We start from the raw sequence: 22,193 nt of genomic DNA, 5'->3' as shown, positions 1-22,193 counted from the left end.
TTAATCGAGGGTCCCTCCTTCCCTGCTCGTGTACGATACGTGTTTGCATAACTTTTTGATAAACGCGCCAAATCTTCCCCTCCAACACCCCCACCAACGGCGTCGCCATCGCTTTTCCCTTTACCATCTTCGCCGCGCTCATCGACCGTGCCACTCACTCTCCGGGTGTCTGCGCAGTGAGCAGTTGGCCAGATGCGAACACTCGATCTCTACGATCATGTGCAACTCAAGACCGATCCTGCCCTCCGTGGCACCATTGAACGCACCCACACCGAGTCTTTCGAACCCTTGGCCGACGAGTTGATCATCGCTCATGTTCCTGTTCCGCCAGAGATCCTCAACCAGTTCGTCACCACTGGAGCTCCTCCTCCAGGATATGTCTTTGTTCAGTTTGAGGATGAACCCGACGGCAGTTCCCTCGTGGCCGAGGACGACCTGATCTTAATCAGTCGCAGTTTTCAGATTGGTGACCATGTCCGCCTCGAAAGCAAACCCATTACAGGCACTGTCGTCAGCATCGACGAGTCATACATCCTTCAACCAATCCTTAGCCTTCCCTTCACCATCCCTAATAAAGGACTTTTCCCACAGCAGTTCGACACCTGCACATCCGAATGCATTAGTTCCCTCCCTGCCCATCTGTCACCTTCGAACCCGCACGTTCTCTTGGTCGATGTCCCTGCGCGGGAGGTGAAGAGGGCGCAAGATGTGATGAAGGATGATTTTATTCTTTCAAAAAATTGGGTAGGAACTGTCGAAGAAGTGCAGTACAACATTGTCATTCTCCTCGCCGATCATTCGTTGGTCCAAATTCCGTCTATCGACGGGCTATATATTCCAGTCCGCGCGGAAGGAAAACCCTTGATCGCACTCCCAGAAGAGGATGGTTTCCGACCAGATGTGGTAGGCGCTTTGCAGGGTTGGAGCACCACGATTCCCATCTACCATGTTCCTCGGCCCGGTTCGTTTGTCATCGTTGATGGAACCCGCCTTCGTCAAGGCAAATGGATCAAAGGTGGCTACAGCTCACAGTCTCCGGCTCATGGATGGATTGTGAATATCCGAGCCGGCGAGGTCACAGTGGACTGGGTGGGTTCAAGGGAGTCGCCTTCTGGGCTGCGCACCAGTGGCGACGACATGCCTCCGTATGAACTGGAATTCTTTGATAAAGCAGGCGATCCCAGTCAACCCGACACTCTTTGCCCCAGGGCGGATGTTGTCATCTACGACACCGGCATCAGGCCTGTCAACGGCAACCACGAGCATGTGCATGGACACCCTGGAACAGCAGAACTCGGTGGCGAAATCCAAGGAGAACATCACGACAGCATGGTCTCTCTACGATCGGGCTCGGGTCAAGATCTAGGTGCAGGGACTCATGTGAGGTTTCGGGATCCGACAGCAGCACGCGTGAAGTATCAAGGGGTGGGCACGAGCGCGCATGGTGCCATTCAGAAAGTCAGCAAAATTTATGGATGGGACATGGACGAGTATAGAATAGTCCACGTGACGCAGACAGCCACTGTGCTGTGGCAGGATGGATCTGTCTCGAACAACGACTCGTCAACGCTTCACGGCTTCTCGCTATTCGAACCCGATATCTCGCCGGCAGACTTCGTCCTCAAAAGAGATGGAATGCAGCAACGAGACCTTGTCATGGGAGAGGTCAAGACTTTCAATGAGATGACCTTTTTCGAAGAGCCGCACGATCTTCTTCCTCGCAGCGTGGGTGTTGTTCAAATGGTTGACTCTGCCGAGAGAATTGCCCGTGTGCGGTGGTTCAAGGAGCCCCAGATTGAGCTCCGGTCCAATGGTTCGGTGTTGGCCCCCCACTCTCGCTATGGCGCTATTGGCGATGTTGTTGAAGACATATCACTCTATGAAATCATGTCATTTCTGTGCCTGCAGCGGAAGCCGAAAAATTTGTGTGTGATCAATAGATCGCGTGACGGCGCGGCGATGATAGCTGATGACGATACCGTTCCTGTCGCTTCCAGAGAAGTGCCCAGGTCTACTGGCAGGTACTCCAATCATTCATCGCGGAGGTCAAGACGTGGTTCGGTTCCAGATCAAAATGGGCACATCTCGACGACGGGCTCAGCAAGGGCAAAGCGTCCAGATATTGACTGGTATGGAGAGATTGTGGCAACGAACCTCGACGGCTCATGTACCGTTAGGCTTGGTGCCGCGCAGAAGTGTCGAGACGTCTGCGTCGCACCTGATGACATTTTAGCCGTTATCGACGAACAAGAACACCTGGGTGACTATGACAACGAGTCAATGGACCTGGACGAATCCGCCTCATCGGACTGGTCTGTTGAATACGAAGGTGGTGAACGCATGGATGCTGACAGTGGAGACGACAATTGGGAATCCGAGGGAGAGGACGACGAGGACGACGAGGACGACGAGATACTGTTTACTTTGATGCAAGAGCGGAAAGAGGACGTTAATGAGGTGGAAATGAAAGACATGGATTCGCATGAGGATGATACTCAAAGACCTTCTCTTGCGCGTCTGACGACTGCTCTTCAACACGATGCACCCCATCAATTTCGCATTTTGGAATCTGATCCGCCCCAGGACCAATTTGGAAGACTTTCTTTGAGACAATCGCCAGGATCATTTCTGAAGCGAATCTTGAAAGAACACCGAGCGCTGTTAACGGGCCTGCCTGAAGGAGAGATATACGTGCGGACTTATGAAAGCCGACTCGACCTGTTGCGGTGCTTGATCATTGGGCCACGGGATACACCTTATGAAAGTGCGCCGTTTTTGATCGACTTGCAATTACCAGAAGGATTTCCTGAGGTGCCCCCTGTTGCACACTTTCACAGTTGGACCAGTGGGCTTGGTCGAATCAACCCCAATTTGTATGAAGAAGGCAAAATCTGCCTCAGTCTGTTGGGGACGTGGACAGGCAAACACGAAAGTGAAAAATGGAGCGACAACTCAACGATTTTGCAGCTACTTGTTTCGTTGCAAGGATTGGTCATGGTGCGAAGGCCCTTTTTCAACGAGGCAGGGTTTGAAGGGTTTGAGCACGACGACAAATACACAGTTGAATCAGAGCTTTACAGTGAGAAAGCATATCTGATGGCCCGAGGCTTCGTTAAACACGCGTTGACGCAGCCTCCAAGCGGCTTGGAGGACGTGATAGCATTTCGTTATCTGTCTAAAGACGGAAATGGGCACAGCCTGCTGGAGACGGTGATAGAACGGGGCAGGCAGCTGATTCAGGCTTCAGAAAATGCAAGGCAGGAGAAGGATACAAGGCTGATGGATGCCAGTGGCTCGAAAGAGGATCCCACCCGGGTATTCCTCAAGCCTTTGAGTCGAGGAGCCAGCGTCATGCTTGGCCGAGTTCTGAGCGAGCTGGGGGCTCAGTTGGAGCGTTGGCAGCCGAGCACAAGAGTGTCTGAGGTCTAATGACGTATGTTTATATGACCGGAGAATCATGATGATACGATATATACCCCGAGATAGAATGGCAGATGGAGTAATTATGAGATGCAGTTGAGTTTATTTGCTGAGACATTGTTTTTCGTTGTTCGTTTCTATGGAACAGTGGCATGATACGTGTGGACCGAGATATCTAAAGGTAGATGCCTAGAGGGAGGTATTTGATAAGGCTCCTCGGGCTAAGTAAGTACTAAAACTAGACCTTAGATAAGTTCCCTAGGTAGGTGGATAGATGCACTTATTGGTGTTGGTGGTTGGCTGAAAAGCCCTTTGTTCCTGCGTATGGGTGGTCCCGGAGGTTACTAGGCATGAATAGGCCTTCAGGTCCCGTGGTTAGGAACACTTCTAAGTAAAGGTCCGCCAATAGTAATGATAGTCAAGCCCAGAGCGGACTCTTTATGGCCTTGGCCTGATAACAGGAAGGCTTGTTGATAGAAAAAGGCCCTCGCGCTCTCAAGCTTCCCTCGGCCCATCGGCCCCCCTATGGTTCAGTCCCCTCCCCCATACTGACCCCCCGGTCCACTTCCGTCAGTGGCTCCTCGTCCTCCTTAAGCTGCCACAAGTTTAGAATAACCTAAGGAACCGAGTCGAAGCCTGAGAGGTCCAACTTCAACATCACAAGGTTCTTACTTGTTTGTTACTTCAATTTACATCTTCACATTTGAACCTCATCTCTTCTGGGAATTGATCGTCCTTTTCGCTCTCTTCTGAGCTTCTGCACTTGTGCAACAATCCCTGATTCACTACATCATTACTCATCACGATCAGCCACCACATCTTCTTTGTCCTATTGCTGTCAGCCATAGACTGGACGTCACTCTTTCCTTTGTCACCCTCCCATCAAACACTCATTTTTTACACTGGGACAATCCGGTCATGTCATAACCTACCCCCAACTGTGTGTCGTCCACCTGTCCTGGTCTAGAAACGCCAAACTCCCCCCCTAACATTTCCATATTCTTACCTGGTCGTTCCTCTCAACAGGATTAGACCTCGACGCTGAACCCTAATAACCACTTCCCCCCTCTGTTCGAGTCAATATCAACAAAGACTTGGTTCCCCGTTCTTGATCATGGCCTCTCCAGCAATGCATCCCACCAGACCAAATGGCTGGGTTGATCTTCGTCGTCCAGGAGATTATCCTATCATCCTCGGCGAAACCCTCAAATCTGGCGACAAATCACCCAACTCCCTCATCAACATCCGCTACAACTGGCAACCCAAGTCAGGTTTCGCCTCTCGAAATAGTCGACTGACCGAATCCGGCAATGGCTATCAACTGAGCGTCAAAGACGTCGATAGCGAGGAGGAACCCTACCAGTATACAGCCAACTCAAGACCCCAATCATCTCCCCGCGAAAATTCTCGGACGCCTTCTTCTTTGGCCTTGATCTTTGACAAATCAAAGTCTGCTTTCGTTCTCGAGTCGATATCTACCTCGATAGATATGAATCTCAAGGCAGGACCCGGTCATCCTGTCAAATCTGCACGATCAATGCCACAGTTACCCTCGGCCAAAGATGCTCCTGCCGAAGCTTCTCCCACCAACGGCAACACCAAATCCAACTCTACGCCAGACGATGACCCCGGTCCAGGCGACTCGGCCAACCCTTTTGATTTCCGTCACTTCATCGCTGAAGCTCGCGAGAATCTAGAAAAGACGTCTCAGCAACAGGCAGGAAACCGAACTCCCATGAGTATGAGCGGCATCTCCACCCCAGTTCCGCCTGGCGCTGGCCGCTTTACCGCCACGACACCTCAAATGCCTCCCAAAAAATCAACTTCTTTACCAAAGAGCACCGGCACAGCAGCGCAGAAACGTGGCCTCGGGCATTCCAGGACGACGTCCTCGGCTACGGCGACCAAACGTAATCCTCCCACCAATTCCTCCAAGATCAAATCTCAAGAACGCATTGTCGACTCATCCTCATCTGGCTCTGAAAACGAGACTATCGCTGTTGTTCGCCGACATCAAACCTCGGCCAAACCGGAACCAACCAAGACAAAAGCGTCACGCTCTTCAGCGGCACCTGCCCCCTCCAAGTCCCACGGTCGCAATCTCTCGGCCAACATTGGTAGCTCCCCTCACATTATCATCAACGACGATGAGGGTGGTCTTGAAATCGACATGGGCAGTCCCCCACCAGAAGACAAATGGAAGAATCGCCGTAACCGAATCAACCCCGAGATGTTCGACCGGTCACATACAGGAACACCCATTGGCGGCGCCGGTCGAGGACTCGGTCTTGGATCCGGCACAGGATTTGGCGCCAAAAGCAATGATCGAGATAACGACGTGATCATGAAAGATGTAAACCATCGTAAAGACGATATCGATGACAACGAGGAGGAGGAGAACGACGACGACGAAGACAACGACGTGGATGAATTCGACCTGGGCAGCCCGCGCGACACACGCATGTCTGTTCCACATGGAGGAAACGTCTCGAGAACCGAAGACCAAGCCGCCGCCGCCGCCGACGACGATGAAGAACTCGATGAAGAAGCTCTACTTGCCGCTGAACTCGAAGCCGCTTTAGATGAAGAAGACGATGAATTTTCCGCTTCTGCGGATGCTGGCGCCGTCGGACTGGGCATTCGAGCTCCTCATCAGCATCTAATGGACGATGAGGATGAAAGTGAAGTTAGCGAGGAAGAGTGAATGAGGAAGGAGTAAAGGAAAGAATGAAAGAAAGAAAGTGATGACACGTCAGGATAGACTTGGATTGGATGAACTTGGACAGAGTCGATCGATCGATCGATCGATCTATCTCTCTATCTACAAATACTGTGCGAAGAATATCCCGACCATCCTGTTTGTGATCAAGAGACATTTGCTTGGGGAAAGAAAGGGATACAATACTTAGGTATCTGTACCGTTCTGGATATGGTTTTATGGTACCAACCTTGGTTAGAGAGATACCTGATCAAACTACCGGAAAATGTGCTATTATAGTAAATGTGCACCAGGGAAATTCGAATTCAAATTCAAATCTACGATAGAGTGATATAGGAAGTTCAATGGCCCTAAGTAAGTACTAGGATGACGAGATAGTTGGGCCCGATCATTCTGAAAGAAAATGAAAATGAAAATGAAAATTATACTTCATACTCTAGGTAGTATTGATTCGAGAGAACCAGATAAGTAGGTAGGTACCTACCTAGGTAATTTCAAGTATTGTTGCGTCTATCCACTAATCCATTCATTGTCCACTTTCTTCAAACATACAAAATTCTCCATACAACGTTACCAGACACCGTACCGTGGCTGGCTAGGTAGGTAGGTACCTTAGCTCGGTTCATCACTGATGGATCCGATCCTTGTCTGTCCTTTTTTCTCCTTTCCTTTCCCTTCCTGCTCAATCGCCTAGAGTCCGATCCGATCCATGTTGAATCCAGGATTCGGTGTCATTCTTTCCTTCTTCGATTCATTCTTTGATTGGATGATTCATCCTGTTATCTGCGACGAATCTACCGAATTGAGACCTGAGACCCAGGGTCATAACATGACATACATAGGTATATATTCGGACATGGGAGGCCGGTCGAGATCGAAAGTTCCTGAAAAGAACATTCTGCGATCTCTCTATCATCAGTAGGACAATATCTGGTGGTCCTGGAACAACCTCCTCAACGGTGGTTCATTCGTTCGATCATTCTTCTCCACCGCCACCACTCAATCCACTGCCACCGACTTGTTTGGCGCTCTTGGCTCCACAGATGTCGTCGACGCGGAGAAGCAGACACGCACTCTCGACGGCGGTTTTGATGCTTTGCATCTTGACTGCCTGAGGTTCCCAGACCTTGTATTCCTTCATGTCCACCACATTGCCCGTGTCGCCATCGACGCCGAAACTGGACTTGCCTTCGGTATGCTTGGCTCGTAATTGGGTCAGGATTCGGATCGGGCTGGCACCGGCGTTCTGGATCAATGTACGGGGAATGACTTCCATAGCTTCAGCCACGGCTTTATATGGCCATTGCTGCACGCCTTCGATGGATTTGGCCTTTTGGGCTAACCGCACTGATACGGCCATTTCGGTGGCACCACCGCCGGGCGACAGTCGTGGGTGGAACATGACGTTTCGAGCCACCGACATGGCATCCTGCAGGTTTCGTTCGATTTCGTTGAGGATGTCCTTGGATGGACCGCGGAGCAGGATGGTGCATGCTTTGGGGTTCTTGCATTTGGTGATAAAGGTGAAATATTCGTCGCCAATCTTTTCAATCTCAAACAGACCTGCCCCAGTGCCCACGTCAGACTCAACAAGGTCGTCTACTCTGTTGACAATGGTGGCTCCGGTTGCTCGAGCAATACGGTTATTGTCGGTTTTCCGCACCCGTCGCAAGGCGGTGACGCCGGCCTTGACGAAGTAATGTTGAGCCAAATCAGATACACCCTTTTCTGTGATGACGAGGTCGGGTTTGACGGCCAGGATGGCATCACACATCTTCTTGACTTGTTCCTCTTCAATCTGCAGGATGCGATTCCACGACTCTTCATCGGCGATTTCAACATTCGTCTGTGATTCACCCTTCTTGTATTCCAGAGTGCAGTCGAGGAGAACAATTCTGGGGTTCTCTATCCGTCGCCGCATAGATGCGTGTGTGATGTCCTTATTCAGCATGACTCCATCGAGCACCCGCGAATCCTCGATCTCTCCACCTGGTACTTTTTCCACACGGGCGTAGCGTTTAATATCGATCTCCGGAGGCTTGGAGGCTTGAATGGTTGTGGTTGGAGGAGTAGGTTTGGCGGTGCCATTGGTCTGAGGAGCGTTGGAGAAGAACTCTTGATCTTGAGAAACCACTCGGACGGCCTTGAGGGCGAGGGAACACATGAGGTCGGAGAAACGGGAACTGGTTTTTGTTCCAATGGATGATTCGATGATTTGATACATTTGTTTGTCGTTGGAGGTGTCGACAGGGACGGAGATGTCTTCGACGATGGCGAGGGCGTCTGCGAGGGCTTTCTTGAATGCTTGGATGATGACAACCGGGTGGATATTTCGTTCGAGCTGAGGGAGGGCTTGGGCTAGCATTTCACCGGCTGCAGATGGAACTGTTAGTGATGAACTGTGTGTAGTGGTTCAGGGATTTGAATACCTAGAATGATGACAGTTGTAGTTCCATCACCGACTTCTTCATCTTGAGTCCTGCTCAGTTCAATCATACTCTTTGCAGCTGGGTGGGCGACTTCGATTTCTCGGAGGATGGCGTGTCCATCATTGGTAAGCACAATGCCACCCATGGGATCGAGCAACATTTTCAACATGGCTTTTGGTCCAAGACATGATCGGATGATATCGGCGACACTAAAGAAGGTCTAAGTGTGAGTGCGATTGAAGGAAAAAAGAGTGTTGTGCCGGTATGGCGGGGTTCTTGATGAGACTCACGTTTTGGCTGCGGTGATATTTGAGATTTGAGCCTTTCTTCCAACTTGTCTCTCCCCATTGCCAGTATCTTGAACAATTGTCAGCATGCGGACATGCCAATAGAATCGACAAGGAACTCACTCATAACCACCACCGGCGCCTGCATCTTGCCGGAAATTTAGGCTTGCAGCCTGGGTTGAAGTGAAAGTGGTTCGAGAAACGGCGAGTGGGTGGTCAGGGTCAGGGCGGGGGGTTGTGCGTATGGGAGAGAGGAGGAGATGTGCAGAGGCGTCAAGATGGTGAAAAAAGCGACTAGCAAGGTAATAAGTCTTTGGACTTCTGTAGAAGTAAAGTTGTCTTGAGTCGAATTCGAGATTGAATTGAATTGATCACCTTTTGAGTGACGCCGCACATCCAATTGAACTTTTGCGCTCCGAGTGGCAGTTGACAGTTGTGCTTGTGCCTGTCGTGCCTGCAGTGCCTGCATAATTTGCGGTGGGAATAGAACTGCGAAGAGCAGTATCGATTGTGATTCACCGTACGCCAAGATAACCATTTGATATCAACGTCACGTGTTATTGCTAGCATCTGATTCTCAACCTACCGCTATACATCAATCGTCCTGCTTTCTTCAAGATTGGTCTGTAAAGTCTCCTTCGTTGTCAATGAGAATCATGAAGAGCGGCGATGCCAAACAGACTAATTGTATTCAGCTCACGGTGAGAAAGATATTCACTAACGCTATACAAGTTGCCTGACTCCTCCATCTGAGCATTCAGGGGCAGACAGCCTCGAACAAACCAAGCATATTACTTTTCAGACCAACTCTCAAGCCATACTGAGAACATAATCTTTCACATCCCCCTCCTATACTAATAATAAGGAAACATCGCCTCCGCCTTATCCTTCGCATCCGTCTCCTTCAACCAATTCACTCTATCCTTGGTAAATTGTTCCACCTGCGGCTTGAACTTTGTCTCCTGCAAATTAAAATCGTCAATTGTACCAATACGACAAATCTTCATGCCCGGAAACGCCGATCCCACACGATACATCAGAGTTCCGCACGTCTTGCAGAAATAATTCGTCATGGTGTGGTGATGAACGATGGATGTATTTTGAGAAAACGCAGTGAGGTTGTCCTCGCCGCGGAGGTGGGTCATGTAGTTGTCGTCGACGGTGAAATTCGAGGCAAACATCGACGCTGTGATTTTATGGCAGTCTGTGCAGTTGCAGACGAATGTGCCGACGAGACCGGGGGATTCGGTGGGCTGATTGTGGAGAGGAGGTTGTGTTAGTTATTTTCTCACGAGTTTGTTGTTGTGATCTTTCTTTCCTCATACAGATCACATCTCGTTGCAAGGGGAATTGGAATTGGAATTGGGTTATGTAAGGTAGGTATCTGGACTCACCACTTTCAATTGCACCGCTCCACAGAAACATGTCGCTGTGGCTTCAGTATCAGTCGACCATCCATCGTTCGCCAACCCTGCCAATGGGATATAAGGTTTGGATTTATCTGCGTTAGAGACACCAGACATGGTGTTTTACTAGATGTTCACAGGAAAATAATCTGATTTGATTTGAGTTCAGTTGATACAGTTTTATACTGTGTGACTGTGACAGTGAATAGTGATGTAACAAGGAAATGTAGTTGCGAGTTCAATAGCCCTTTGCAGCGAACTTGACCATGTATATATACACAAAAACCCTTACAAAGTATAGATGAATGATTGACCCCAGAGACTCTCATGTATACACCTCTTTACGACGATCATCGCTGAATACTCTCTCAACAATAGTCTTTCTCCCCATGACGTCTTCTTGAATATCGACCGGACGCAGCGCCCGATATGGTAAGGATCCCCGCGGGGGCAGATCGGATATTAATTCCTCAAACTACCCATGTATAGGACATATATGTCTCCAGCAAAAGGACATAAATGGCATTATAAATGTTACACTACAACTTGACAAACCCTAGCTAGACATTTTGGATGATCGCAACGCCGCCGATAGTTCAGCCCATACCCATGCGAGAAATACTCGAAAAATAGTACAGTTTGTTTAACCGGACCCGACCCTCATAGTCTACGCCAATCCGTGTTTCGAGTTGATCCAACCGATCACTCTCATCGCCGTATCTTTGTGCAATCTCGAAGTATATCTCGCCTTTTGCACGATCCACATGGAAAACAAAGCGAAGAATCGACCTGTCATGGCACCTTTGGTAGGAGGCCGTGAGTAATCCAGAGGTTGGTTTCGATGCGTCAGACCCAGAAGAGGAGGTAATGACTGAATGATGGCCGACGATAACTTGTGCACTTGGTTCTCTTCATGGTCAATCTGGATGACCTCCTCATAAGTCAAGTCGCGACCAAGAAGAGTGGCCTGGTATGTTATCACATCGACATATGATTCGCGAAGGACAATCTGGCTCGCGGCGTGCAGGTTCCAGATATAGGCAATCCACAGATCTCGATAGCTGAGGACGCGAGGACAGGGGAAGAAAGGTGCTGGTGAGGGTTCGCGACGTTCTGAATTGTCGACGTCTGACTCGCCGGAGTCTGACTTGTTGTCATGGTTTGGCGCCTGAATCTTTGGCCTCCAGGCCATGGGGATGGTCGAGGTCCAGTTCTCAACTTGGCTGATTAGACCCTGTATCGATTGAAGAAGCTGTTGCGTCTGGTCAAGCTTGGCGGACAGCTCAGCCTGGTCAGAGTCAACACCATTGCCGCTCTTGACCAGTCGCTTCACCGCAGCAGTTTGAATGCTCATGTTGATGACGTCCGCGGATATGTGATTATCTGGTCGGTCAATGTTGAGCTTGCTAACCCACTCCAACTGCTCCTGATCGGGTGCCTCGCCGAGCAGGATCTGTCGAGCTTGTAGTCTTTTGTGAGCAACACACCACAGGGCGAAGCGAGATTTATTAAAGAGGTGATCATCCCCGCCAGTGTGAAGAATGTGCTTAATGGCGTGGCGATGTGGGCCGAGTGGCTCGATGCGCGAGAGATACATGAGCTATACAGAGCAAGGCATTAGCAGCTGTGGCGAGAGTAAGGCATGGACGAAGGAAGACTCTTACCTCGAAATTGTCAATTAAAAGGATTGCAGCGAGCATATGATCATTTGCAAGATTCTGTCCCTGATAGGCCACCTCCCTGAGACGGCTCAGAGCAGCACCGTAGAATTGTCGTGCCTTGACGGAGAAAGGCGTTCCAGTGCTCAATTCATTTCTCATGTCGGCATAGGCTACGGCTCGGACAGCAAGCCATAGAACCGACTGAGGAGGAGCGCTAATGTAGAGATCCTGCATGTTGGACATATGTCCATTGGAGATCTCCTCGTTATCAGGATGTAGCGTCCAATTGACGAAGAATCGGTCGACGGCTCGAAGATCTGGATCTTGCGTCATGGGCGGAGCCAAGTGGGCAATTCGCTGCTCATTGAGCCAAGGGTATTGAAACCGCAGGCCTGGGTCAACCACATGCTCGGGCGATGATGACTTTGATTTAGGTGGGCTCTGGGAGTGACTTGGCGATCGCTCAGGTGTCGTGACAAGATCAAATGTAACAGAGGTCAATTGATTGCGCGACCTGTGTCCTCTCCTGGCACGTCGAGAGTTTCGCTCTGCGACCTGATTTTCATTGAGAAAGACGATATCCTGGTCGTTGGACGAGCCAACACACTCCAAATGGCGTCTCACACAGCGACCACATTGTGGTTGTTCTCTGTCGCACTGTTGAGGGGCGGGTCAGCATGTAACTCAATCAATTGGATTATGCTAGTGGACGCATTGCCTACCCTGGCCTTTGCGGACCTACAAGCAAGACAAGCTCGGGCAAGGCTCATGTTTGGTGAGTCTGATCAGTGGTATGCATTAGCGAACAGTCAATCCACTGTTTATCAGAGCGACAAGAGTCAAGATAGGAGAATCAAGCAGGTGGATCAAGTTTTGCAGAAGATGGTAATCTCAGATCAATCGATTATATGCAACGGACGTCTGGCCATCTCTGGTAGATTTGAATGCAGCAGATTTACCTGCTCATTAGGAGAGGGATTAGGTCTTCCTGACTGGACCATCGAATACGAAAGGGTGTGAGGCACGGGACACCGGCCTCTGGATCTGGGGTTTCCGTGGGAATAAAGTCCCTAGTTGTCTGTGAGCGTCAAATGAAAGCTCAATACCAAGAGCATTTGGCGTTCTTTGGTTCATTAGTCAGATTCTGAGTGGCCGTCGAAAACAAAAGACCCAGCTGGAAGACGGGAAGACGTTTGAAGATCCTCGATTTCAACAACTCCGGAGGCAGAACTCGAATAGGTTTAGCGTTAGGCTTCCATGCGAAGATTTGCGGAGGGATGAGAGGGAAAGAGCGGTTTCCATACGTCATTGAGAAAGCAATATCACGTGACTGAAACACCGACTTTTCACGGTGGAAGATTGTTGATCAAAACACCGATGTAATTGCGATGTAAATGGGATTCGACAGCTGACAGACATATCAATCATGTAATCTTCGTCAAGAAAACGGTGGACGGCAAGTTGTTTTGAGCCATTTAACCATCGTCCCTGTCCATATCATCTCTCCCCCTCTTTCCACCCCCAGGTTGTCCCGTCCGCTTATTACGCAAAGTCGCACCTTTCTTGCCTCGATTCTCGTGCAGTTCCTTCATCTCCATGGCAGCAGCTCGTTGAGCGTCATTGACTCTTTCCGCCAACACCATGACTTCTTCCTTGACTGTCTCGTATTCCTTCAACTTCTTGCCCAAGGCACCCTCGATCCTCATCCACAACTCGACATCATACTGAGTGACGAAAGAGATGGCCTTGCCACTCTTCCCCGCGCGAGCAGTACGACCAACTCGGTGGATATATGTCTTGCTGTCGTGAGGAAGATCAAAGTTGACAACTAGGTCGACCGAGGGAATGTCAAGACCACGAGACGCCACGTCAGATGCCACGAGGAGATTTCGAGACTTTGCTCGAAACTTGTTCAAGGCGGCAAGTCGTGCTTGTTGAGAAAGTTGACCGTGGATGGGGATGGCTGAGAATCCTAGCATGCGCAATAGAATAGATATCCGCTGTGCCTCGTTGACAGTTCGCGTGAAAATGATGCCCGTTTGACCCGCCAGTTCATTCAGGATGTGGATCAGGTAGAGGTCTTTGTGCTTGTGAGGGATGAAGATGTATGACTGTAATAAAGTCGAAACCGTCTGGTACCTGTCCTGAGACACCGAAACTCTCAAGGGATTCGACAACGATGCTCGCTGTAAAGACTCGACTTTGCTCGACATGGTCGCGGAAAATAGGTATGTTTTGCGCCCTTCCTTGGGTAGGATCTTGAGAATCTTATCCAAAATCGGCCCAAAATCCAGATCTAGCAACCGATCGGCCTCGTCCATGACAAGGTATTTCAACAGTCGGAGTGAGAATCCTTTGGTATTCTCCATATGGTCCAACAGGCGACCGGGAGTCGCGACAATGACATGCGGTTTTTTACCTAGAGCAATCGCCTGAGGAATCATATCCATTCCACCGACCAGGACGGCACAGCGCACAGCTATGAGAGAACCCAAAGCCTCAACCGCCTCGGATATCTGATATGCCAGTTCTCTCGTCGGCGCCAGGATCAGCGAATGTAACTGTTGTGGCTTTTCCATCAGTGCCTGTAATATGGGGAGCACAAAAGCTGCTGTCTTTCCTGATCCTGTCTCGGCCAGACCGATCAGATCTCGTCCTTGTAAAGCCAAAGGGATTGATTCAGCCTGGATCGGTGTGGGGGCTTTGTAGCCTAGTGCTTCACATGCTTCACACAGTGAATCAATGATGCCGAGCTCTTTAAATGTAGTGGGTTGTTTTGACTCTGTAGGGATCTCATCTTGACCTTCGTCTGTGTGGTCTGCATTGTCACCATTTTCGTTCTGCGCCTCTGCCTCTGTTTCTGAATCTGATTCGGACTCGGATGCGGATGAGGGAGGGTCGGTCGGTTTTGATTTCGGTCTAAAGCCATCTTCGTGACTCAATTTCCGCTTCTTGAGCGCCGGCATGTTGACAGCGGTGCTGCTGTAGCGTGTGGCCTAGGCTGTGTGAGAGAAGTTGAGACCGAATGTTGGATTGGAGAGTTTGGACGGTACAGTTGAATCGATCATGAACTTTTTTTCTGGTCGGGGCTTTGACTGCGCTTATCTTATCGCCACGTGACGATCAGCCTCATACGGTATACTCCTCCACCACGTCAATTTATCCTCCTATTGAATAAAAACTTCACACAGAAAAACACTCAATGATTTCATATCCAACTGTCGATGCATGACTGTGTCTTTTCCTAGGCTATCGGGGCTAATCTGCTCACGAACTGGCACGTAAATCTCAGAGACTGAGTCACGACCATCATATGGAATATATTAAGAATATAAAACTTCACAACTGGGTATCTCAGATGTCGCTCTGTTCTGTTACCCCATCCACCTAAATCGCTCATCTTCAATTGACAATCAATTCGAGACACCATCCCTCAGAAGTTCTCTGCAAGTCTCTTCCAAAAGGGCTTCTTGGGTTTCGACACATACTCCTCCCCACTCTCTTCCTCGTCATGAGTAGCGTCTACATCTGCTCTGCGACCAAAGTCGAGATCAATTTCGTGGAGACGGTGATACCTGGTCTTGAAAATGAACTTGTATGTAAAGTAAATGATCGGAAACAAAGGTAGTAGAATGTAGGCATCCACGAAATTACCTGCATCAAAGGGGCTCAATGTCGTCCAGCCCTGCACCAGAGCCAAAAAGATGTTGGCGGCCAGTCCAAAATACGCGTTCCAAGGGTACCAGAGGGATTGGAAAGGCAGCTGCCTTGGCGTGCGGTTCTGGAGTTTCCATGCTGAGCGGAAACGGATATGAATGAAGGAAATGGCGGCCCATACGATAAATGTACTGACACCGGAGAGATTGACGATGTAGCCGTACGCCTTGCCGGCTCCAGTTGAGACGTTCATCATAGATAGCGCTCCAAATGCGTTAGTGAATATGATGGCAGCCACAGGCACACCTCTGGAGTTTGTGTAGCCGAGAAATCTTGGAGCCTTTCTCTCTTGTGCCATGAACAAGACGGTGCGTGACCCGATGTAGATGGACGAGTTGACGGCCGACAGACAAGTGATGAAGATGAAGGCATTGATCAGATGAACACCTCCTTCCCAGCCAGCATTCTGGATCGCAATAGTCATTGGACTCTTGAGAGCCCGGCTTTGGCCATTGATGAGCGACTCAGCATTCCAAGGGCATGTGATGCCAAAGAAAATGGCACTGCCAATGTAGACGAAGATGATGCGCCAGAAAACCTGTCGAATAGCCAGAGGAACGGCACGTTTAGGATTCTTGGTCTCTGTCGCAGCCACGGCTACTGACTCAACTCCGGCATAGAAAGTGGAGCAAAAGACAAAGACCGAAGCAACTCCTCGAAAGCCGTTTGAGAATGCTCCTGGATCATTCCAATAGCGAAAACCGAATGCTTCCTTCTGACCCACCAGTCCCCCGGAAACATAGACAATGGAGAAGATGAAGTAGGCAGTTAGGCCGAGCAGCTTTGTCAAGGCTAGCCAGAACTCTGCTTCACCGAATGTCGTGACACCCAGGAGTTGAAATCCCAAAAATGCAAACCAGAAGATTAGAAAATACCCCCAAAGAGGGACTTTATCGCTCCAGAAGACAAATATCGATGATAAAACATTATATTCGTTGGCCAGTACGGCAATCCAGATGATAAAGTAGTTCCAACCCACGGCACAAGCAAAAGCCGGGTCGACGAAACGATCAGCGAGACTTGTGAAGGCGCCACCGCTGGGATAGAGAGTGGTGATTTCTCCAAGCGACTGCATGATACTGAAGGCGATGATACCGATGACGCCGAAACCAATGAGAAGAGCAGCGGGGCCACCGTTGGCAAGTGCACCTGTATACAAGAATGAGATGAGTTTGACGACAAATCGAATGTGATCACTCACCGCCAGACCCAATCAATAGACCGGGACCAATAATGCCTGCCAAAGCCATCATGCTCAAATGGCGAGTCTTGAGACCTCTCTTGACGCCTGAATGGGGATCGATGGCCTGGAAATCAGACGCATGGTGGATCGAGGATCGAGAGACCGAGTCCTGACGAGGCTCCTTGAGATCGGCCATGATGAGTGATAGGAATGATGGTGAAAGTGCTGAACACTCAGAAACTGAATAACTTTACCTATCGAGGATGAAACTCATGACCTTGATGGTTGATATGTATGTAAGATATAGTTAGTTATAGGTCAGGTCACAATGATCCGATCCACTGCGTCCAGACCAGAGACCAGAGACCAGAGGCCAGAGGCCAGAGATCAGGCTGGGGTTGTTGTCCCCACGGGCAAATCCGTGTCGTCAACATATGATAGGCAAATGGAATCTGAACGAGTGAGAAGTAAATGTCGTGATTGCCTTTTCAGGCCTGCGATTGGCGAGATAGACGATCGCTCCTGCCTTTGCAAAGCGTGTGGCAGAATGGTGCAATCATGCCAAGACCCGAGCCAAGAATCCACAAGGGAGATCCTTACCGTTTTTTATGGGTTTCTGGTTATGAATTCGCCTATAAGCAATCGCCTTGATCAGCTTAGACACTCACTAGGTACTTAGACACTTCTTAGTGTTGACCCTTGGTTGAGTTTAACTGGTTGCTTGTTTTGTCTGAATCGACCATATGATGGTTTGATGCGATGGATTTAATAAAAAGGAGTAGCTTTGACACATTAATATTATCATTAGCGAACGTCTCACGCGTTCAAACAAAAAATGAGAGAAAAAGAAAAGAGCTCATGTCATTGCATCCGACAATAGTTGCCAATCTGACAAGGGTTCAGAGTCTCGACCGCCTCTGAACCCTCGTCTTCCTAGCGAATCTGCGAGCCAAGAAGGACTGTTGATGGATTGGATGAGCATCAGGATCGACTGGCTGTAACCCCACCTCGTGAGCCTTCTGCTGGTCTGATAAGATAGCAGATCGAATCTTATGGTTGAACTCAAAAGAAGGGCCTGCGGGTGAATAGAAATACCACTCATCACCATGTTTAGACTCGCAACCAGAATCTTATAGACGTATAATTCTCTGATATATGTTCTCAAACAGTCCTCAAAAGCCAAAACTATCCAGTAAGCTATCGGCACTGGGCTCTTGAAATTGTGTCGGCGGTGGTTTCTTCACAGGCTGCTGTTGCTGGAATGTCTCTTCCCTGACGGCCTTCTGTACTTGTTCATCTTCTTCATCCGCTTGTTTCTCCAGGTCAATGAACGTCTTACGTTTCTGGATACCTGGCTCTTTGGGCGGCATGTTGTCCTCACTGAAGCCTATCTCTTTACTCTGGTCCACGAACATCCAGTCGCGCACCAGAGCAAGAGCCATCGCATCGCATCCCATGCGCAGATACTGCCGTACGCACCGCATGACAAAATCCCACTCGTCCTTCTGACTAATGATTCCGCGCCAACGATTCTGCTTTATAAACTGAGTTCGGAGTTCAAGGTAGAGAACTGTCAGCACGGGGTCATTGGCGGCGTAGTTCAAGGATTCGATCGGATCGGTCTCATCCATGTCACACAATGCTTTCCCAATGGCGGTGTGCAGCGGGTGAACTATGGCTTGCATGGCAAGAGCCGGCTCTCCCAACAGTGAATATGCCCATGTTGCCATCCACCGCCCTTGTTGATTGGTGATGGCACGAGGGAGAAAGACTTGCTTGATCAGTCGCTGCAATGTTGGAGTGCCCGGTTGATCCTCATACACTCTAGCAATGGCCACGGCAAGTTGCAAATCTTGAATCTGATGCACACAGACGTTTACCGCACCCCATAAATCTCCTCCAAGGAGGAAGAATGCCGCTGCGTAGTGAAATCGTCGTTTGCTGATCAGAGCATAGGCATTTTTTAATGCCGTCGCTCTCCATCGAGGCTCTTCAAAATCGTTTGAAAGTAGCTTCAACGTGTTGGGTTTCTCAGCTACGCCAACGGCCATTCGCCAAAGCCCAAGCAAGACATTCTTTTTGCCGAGTGCAAGATAGTACAACGAGCAATCGACGGGATTGCGGTCTTCGTGTTTGGTATACTCTGTTCTCGCAACATTCTCCATCTGTGTGCGCAACGTTTCGAGATCTGACGCCCAACAGAAGAGTCCTGAGGAACGTGCCGCATCCCATGTGAGCTTGCCCCCGTGGTGTGTTGTCACAAGATTGATCAGAATTTCTTGAGAAGTACTTCGAGTGGCCAAAGCGATGGCACTCCAAGGAACGTCTTTCCTTTCTGAATTGTAAAGAGCTTGAAGAAATTGCTGACCATTCGAGTCAACAGAATTCGCATGTCGCTCGAGTTCACCAAATGTTTTGATACTGTGGCAAAGCCTCGACTTGTCCGATGGTTCAAGTTCTCTGATGGTGTGTTTTTCAAGGTTTTCCGTCAACTTGGTTGATATATCAGCGATTAAATCGCCGTCGATATCTCCATTGGTGTCGCCATTAAGCCCATGGTGTGCAGTCGAATTGATAGTTCGTTGGTGACCGTCGCTGGCAAATGAGCTGAGCTCAAAGTTCAAAAAGCTGGGAAGGTCGTCTCCTTCAGCGAAAAACTTCATGTCTTTGTGAAGTCGATGTATAATGTCTTTGACAGTCTTAAAGCGCCCAATCGAGGTCAAGAGAGATAAATATGTTGGATGATAAACAGGGAGAATCGAGTTCAATGTCGACAGGACAGTGAATGCCGACCCACTCTCAAGATTTCGTGGGAGACTTTTGATGGGCTCAGACTCTTCATTGTGGTGACTTCTGGCAAACCCTTCAAAAACGAAAAGTTGGATGCCCGATCCCACTACCAAATCACCGCTTTTCAGCCAACAGACATCACCTATAGAGTGATTGGTGTGGTCTCTGATTCGAATGTGTCGCAGATCGACCCAGGCATACCGGTGCGCCGGGTAAGTATATCTGATCTGTCCAAGCACAACAATATGGTAGTCGTAGCAAACAGCCAGAAGCACATGCCCCTGGGGTGATACTGCCCAAGCGAAAGTCTTTATTGTATCGGTGCCATCGAGATCATGTTCGTATTCCCATATGCCTGTGTTCGCGTCCCATATTGTCAGGCTAGTGCCATCTTCGTTGATCATAACAACCTTGCCCTGGCCATTCACACCCAAGGCACTAGGGGATAGAACATTGGTTTCGAGTAGTGATCCTGCTTCCAGTCGAGGTTTGCTGGAATCGACTTCTTCGTTGGACTGGATCAATTCCACGATCCCTTCTTTGGCAACAGCTGCGGTGAAAGCAAGCGAATTGGCAATCTGACTCTCCTCAGGTCGATCGTTTGAATTCATGTTGTCGCATATCGACACCAAAGAGTTGTATTTATTGTATACACGCAGCTTCACCTCACCTAGAGATCGGATGATTTCCGGAAATCCATTGCTAAGGCGTGACCGGCGACCATCATCTGCAGGTAGGAGAAACTCCCAGGCTTCAACAGAACCATCAGGAAAATAGCCAATGACGACTCGGCTTGTCAAGGCTCTGTCGCTGGCAATCCGACTTTGTGTTATGCGATCAGGGAGGTTTCCCGAAAGCGCAAGGCTACCCAGTTGTTTGCCTTTGGCTTCTCGCACATCCCAGAGTTCCAGACCGTGAGAGTTGAGGATTACCGCATATCGACCTCTGGACATAACAACGGCATCCCTGGCACCGGACCCCGCTCTGAAGGAACTTCGACGAAGCAGTGGTGCAGAAGACTGTTTGCCCTCGTGTTGCCAAAGGCTGGCATGATCTTCATCCGTCACCGACAAGAGCACCGTGCCACGAACATTGCGCACCAGTCGCTTGATTGGGGCACTGTGGCCGGCAAGAGAACATATCAGATGTGCTCGACTACTCCTGTTGGCTGTGTCGAACAAATGTGTAATTTGCCCGTCATACCAGTCGACGTCGCCAGCGTATGAATGTAGAAGGAGAGACAACGACGAAGGGGTCACACCGCCTGCAAAGATGCAGAATTGCACATAATCGTCTAGTGGATCGTTCAGCTGCGGAATGCGAATATCCATTCCATCGACATGGGAGATGTGGAAAACAGAAGGTGGGATTCTGTTCTTGTATCCAGCGTGCTCCAGTCCCCAGACAGACATGTGTCCCATCCCATCAAGCACCACACAGACTTCGGGGCTCCGGTTGGCGATCTCGATGAGATGTTCAAGGGCATGGTCCGCAGAACGAGGATTTGAGCCCTGGACAGCACCCTCGGTGGCCTTTGAAAAGTCTCGGCTGTCGATGATGAAGGCATATCGTTTTCGACTCACAGAACCGACACTCAGCCTTCGTGGTTGTATGGAAGCCTTCATGTTAATTGTGCCGACTTGCTGCAAGACATCAAGCGCATGAGGGTCGAAAGGGGTCCAGACACGAATGTGGTTGTCGGCGCAAAAGGTGTAGAGGAGGTTGTCGAGATTCTGTTCGACGTGCCATGGTTTCCGCCAATGGAGATTTGTGACGGCTGTCGGATGTGGCAGATAGCTGACATCAAAACGTGTTCCATCTGCCTCGAATGAGAGCCTCCTCCAGATCTTGACTAACCGGTCATGGGAGCCGACTGAGGCGATCAGGCCACTATCTGGAGAGATGTATGCAATCGCCGTCGGGTATGCCAGGACCTGATTCCATGTGAGAATTGGATCCCCGGTGAGCGGCAGATACCAGAGAACAAGTCTTGATCCGCCTAGTAGTAACTCTTTATTCGAGCCCCATGAGAGGGAGGTCAATTTCAATGATGGTGGATTGTCCAACTCTTGCACTTGAACCCATCTTAGAACTCCATCCTCTCGACCAAGAGGCTTGTAAATGTATACATTATCCTCGTCACATAGGGCAATGCGGCCAGAGGACTCGTCAATTGTTACTGCAACGAGGTCCTCAACTGAGTCGACATAGATGGTTTGGAGGATGGTCTGCGGACCAGTTAGGATGACGGCGGCATTCCCGGAGATATATGTCTAGTGCGACAAGGTCAGCATTGGGATCATCAAGCACGATATTTCGGATTGCCTTACGACGAGGCGGAGGCCGTCCCAATGCGCGGTACTCAGGGCCTGGCGCTTCGATTGGGGACGGCCAGGAAGGATGGCTCGCATGGAGCAGAGTGCAGTCGATTAGACTCCGATCTGCATATTCGAGTAGGGTGGATATTATGAGGGACGGAGATCAGTTTTGACTAGGCCGATCTCTCTGACAGGTATTCGGGGCGGGATCATCAGGGTCTCATTGAGCAGGAGATAAACAGTCTACGACTATGGTATATCAG

The 22,193-nt window shown here is 49.7% G+C and overlaps 7 protein-coding genes across 7 annotated transcripts; 2 read left to right on the top strand and 5 right to left on the bottom strand.

Annotated features, from left to right (window-relative positions):
* The first annotated feature begins 51 nt into the window (after window positions 1–51).
* On the top strand, window positions 52–3,525 carry PV10_02531 (uncharacterized protein). Its single transcript, XM_016366855.1, has one exon. It carries the CDS (start codon window positions 193–195, stop codon window positions 3,427–3,429), a length of 3,237 nt encoding a protein of 1,078 aa, XP_016226373.1. The 5' UTR covers window positions 52–192; the 3' UTR covers window positions 3,430–3,525.
* A 555-nt stretch (window positions 3,526–4,080) lies between these two features.
* On the top strand, window positions 4,081–6,523 carry PV10_02530 (uncharacterized protein). Its single transcript, XM_016366854.1, has one exon. The coding sequence runs from the start codon at window positions 4,535–4,537 to the stop codon at window positions 6,122–6,124; it is 1,590 nt and encodes a 529-aa protein (XP_016226372.1). The 5' UTR covers window positions 4,081–4,534; the 3' UTR covers window positions 6,125–6,523.
* Window positions 6,524–6,630: 107 nt separating this feature from the next.
* On the bottom strand, window positions 6,631–9,266 carry PV10_02529 (T-complex protein 1 subunit gamma). The gene is made up of 4 exons (XM_016366853.1): window positions 8,979–9,266; window positions 8,859–8,925; window positions 8,569–8,777; window positions 6,631–8,512 (listed from the first exon to the last, which is right to left on the bottom strand). The coding sequence occupies exons 1-4, from the start codon at window positions 9,001–9,003 to the stop codon at window positions 7,116–7,118; spliced, it is 1,698 nt and encodes a 565-aa protein (XP_016226371.1). The 5' UTR covers window positions 9,004–9,266; the 3' UTR covers window positions 6,631–7,115.
* Window positions 9,267–10,739: 1,473 nt separating this feature from the next.
* PV10_02528 (uncharacterized protein) lies at window positions 10,740–13,097 on the bottom strand. Its single transcript, XM_016366852.1, has 3 exons — window positions 12,645–13,097; window positions 11,926–12,579; window positions 10,740–11,861 (listed from the first exon to the last, which is right to left on the bottom strand). Exons 1-3 carry the CDS (start codon window positions 12,690–12,692, stop codon window positions 10,929–10,931), a joined length of 1,635 nt encoding a protein of 544 aa, XP_016226370.1. The 5' UTR covers window positions 12,693–13,097; the 3' UTR covers window positions 10,740–10,928.
* Window positions 13,098–13,296: 199 nt separating this feature from the next.
* On the bottom strand, window positions 13,297–14,937 carry PV10_02527 (ATP-dependent rRNA helicase RRP3). Its single transcript, XM_016366851.1, has one exon. The coding sequence runs from the start codon at window positions 14,886–14,888 to the stop codon at window positions 13,398–13,400; it is 1,491 nt and encodes a 496-aa protein (XP_016226369.1). The 5' UTR covers window positions 14,889–14,937; the 3' UTR covers window positions 13,297–13,397.
* A 332-nt stretch (window positions 14,938–15,269) lies between these two features.
* Window positions 15,270–17,018, bottom strand: PV10_02526 (uncharacterized protein; the record flags this gene model as incomplete). Its single annotated transcript, XM_016366850.1, has 2 exons — window positions 15,270–16,788; window positions 16,841–17,018. The coding sequence occupies 2 exons, from the start codon at window positions 17,016–17,018 to the stop codon at window positions 15,356–15,358; spliced, it is 1,611 nt and encodes a 536-aa protein (XP_016226368.1). The 3' UTR covers window positions 15,270–15,355.
* Window positions 17,019–17,520: 502 nt separating this feature from the next.
* PV10_02525 (uncharacterized protein) lies at window positions 17,521–22,170 on the bottom strand. Its single transcript, XM_016366849.1, has 2 exons — window positions 21,943–22,170; window positions 17,521–21,885 (listed from the first exon to the last, which is right to left on the bottom strand). The coding sequence occupies exons 1-2, from the start codon at window positions 22,021–22,023 to the stop codon at window positions 17,995–17,997; spliced, it is 3,972 nt and encodes a 1,323-aa protein (XP_016226367.1). The 5' UTR covers window positions 22,024–22,170; the 3' UTR covers window positions 17,521–17,994.
* Window positions 22,171–22,193: the final 23 nt, after the last annotated feature.

The sequence above is a fragment of the Exophiala mesophila genome (assembly GCF_000836275.1).
Source record: "Exophiala mesophila strain CBS 40295 unplaced genomic scaffold supercont1.2, whole genome shotgun sequence".
In the NCBI taxonomy this organism is placed as follows: Eukaryota; Fungi; Ascomycota; class Eurotiomycetes; order Chaetothyriales; family Herpotrichiellaceae; genus Exophiala; species Exophiala mesophila.
The sequence above is the reverse complement of the archived record's forward strand: the minus strand, read 5'-3'. Positions and strand labels throughout refer to the sequence as shown.

Bases quoted from the DNA above. Each gene is read 5' to 3' on its own strand.
- PV10_02527 (XM_016366851.1), bottom strand. From the start codon at position 14,888: ATGCCGGCGCTCAAGAAGCGGAAATTGAGTCACGAAGATGGCTTTAGA.
- PV10_02525 (XM_016366849.1), bottom strand. From the start codon at position 22,023: ATGCGAGCCATCCTTCCTGGCCGTCCCCAATCGAAGCGCCAGGCCCTG. The intron at 21,886-21,942 runs GTAAGGCAATCC...TTGTCGCACTAG, and splicing joins GGGACGGCCTCCGCCTCGTC to ACATATATCTCCGGGAATGC.
- PV10_02528 (XM_016366852.1), bottom strand. From the start codon at position 12,692: ATGAGCCTTGCCCGAGCTTGTCTTGCTTGTAGGTCCGCAAAGGCCAGG. The intron at 12,580-12,644 runs GTAGGCAATGCG...GCCCCTCAACAG, and splicing joins GTAGGTCCGCAAAGGCCAGG to TGCGACAGAGAACAACCACA. The intron at 11,862-11,925 runs GTAAGAGTCTTC...TGCTCTGTATAG, and splicing joins TTTTAATTGACAATTTCGAG to CTCATGTATCTCTCGCGCAT.
- PV10_02530 (XM_016366854.1), top strand. From the start codon at position 4,535: ATGGCCTCTCCAGCAATGCATCCCACCAGACCAAATGGCTGGGTTGAT.
- PV10_02531 (XM_016366855.1), top strand. From the start codon at position 193: ATGCGAACACTCGATCTCTACGATCATGTGCAACTCAAGACCGATCCT.
- PV10_02529 (XM_016366853.1), bottom strand. From the start codon at position 9,003: ATGCAGGCGCCGGTGGTGGTTATGA. The intron at 8,926-8,978 runs GTGAGTTCCTTG...CAATTGTTCAAG, and splicing joins GGCGCCGGTGGTGGTTATGA to ATACTGGCAATGGGGAGAGA. The intron at 8,778-8,858 runs GTGAGTCTCATC...GACCTTCTTTAG, and splicing joins AATATCACCGCAGCCAAAAC to TGTCGCCGATATCATCCGAT.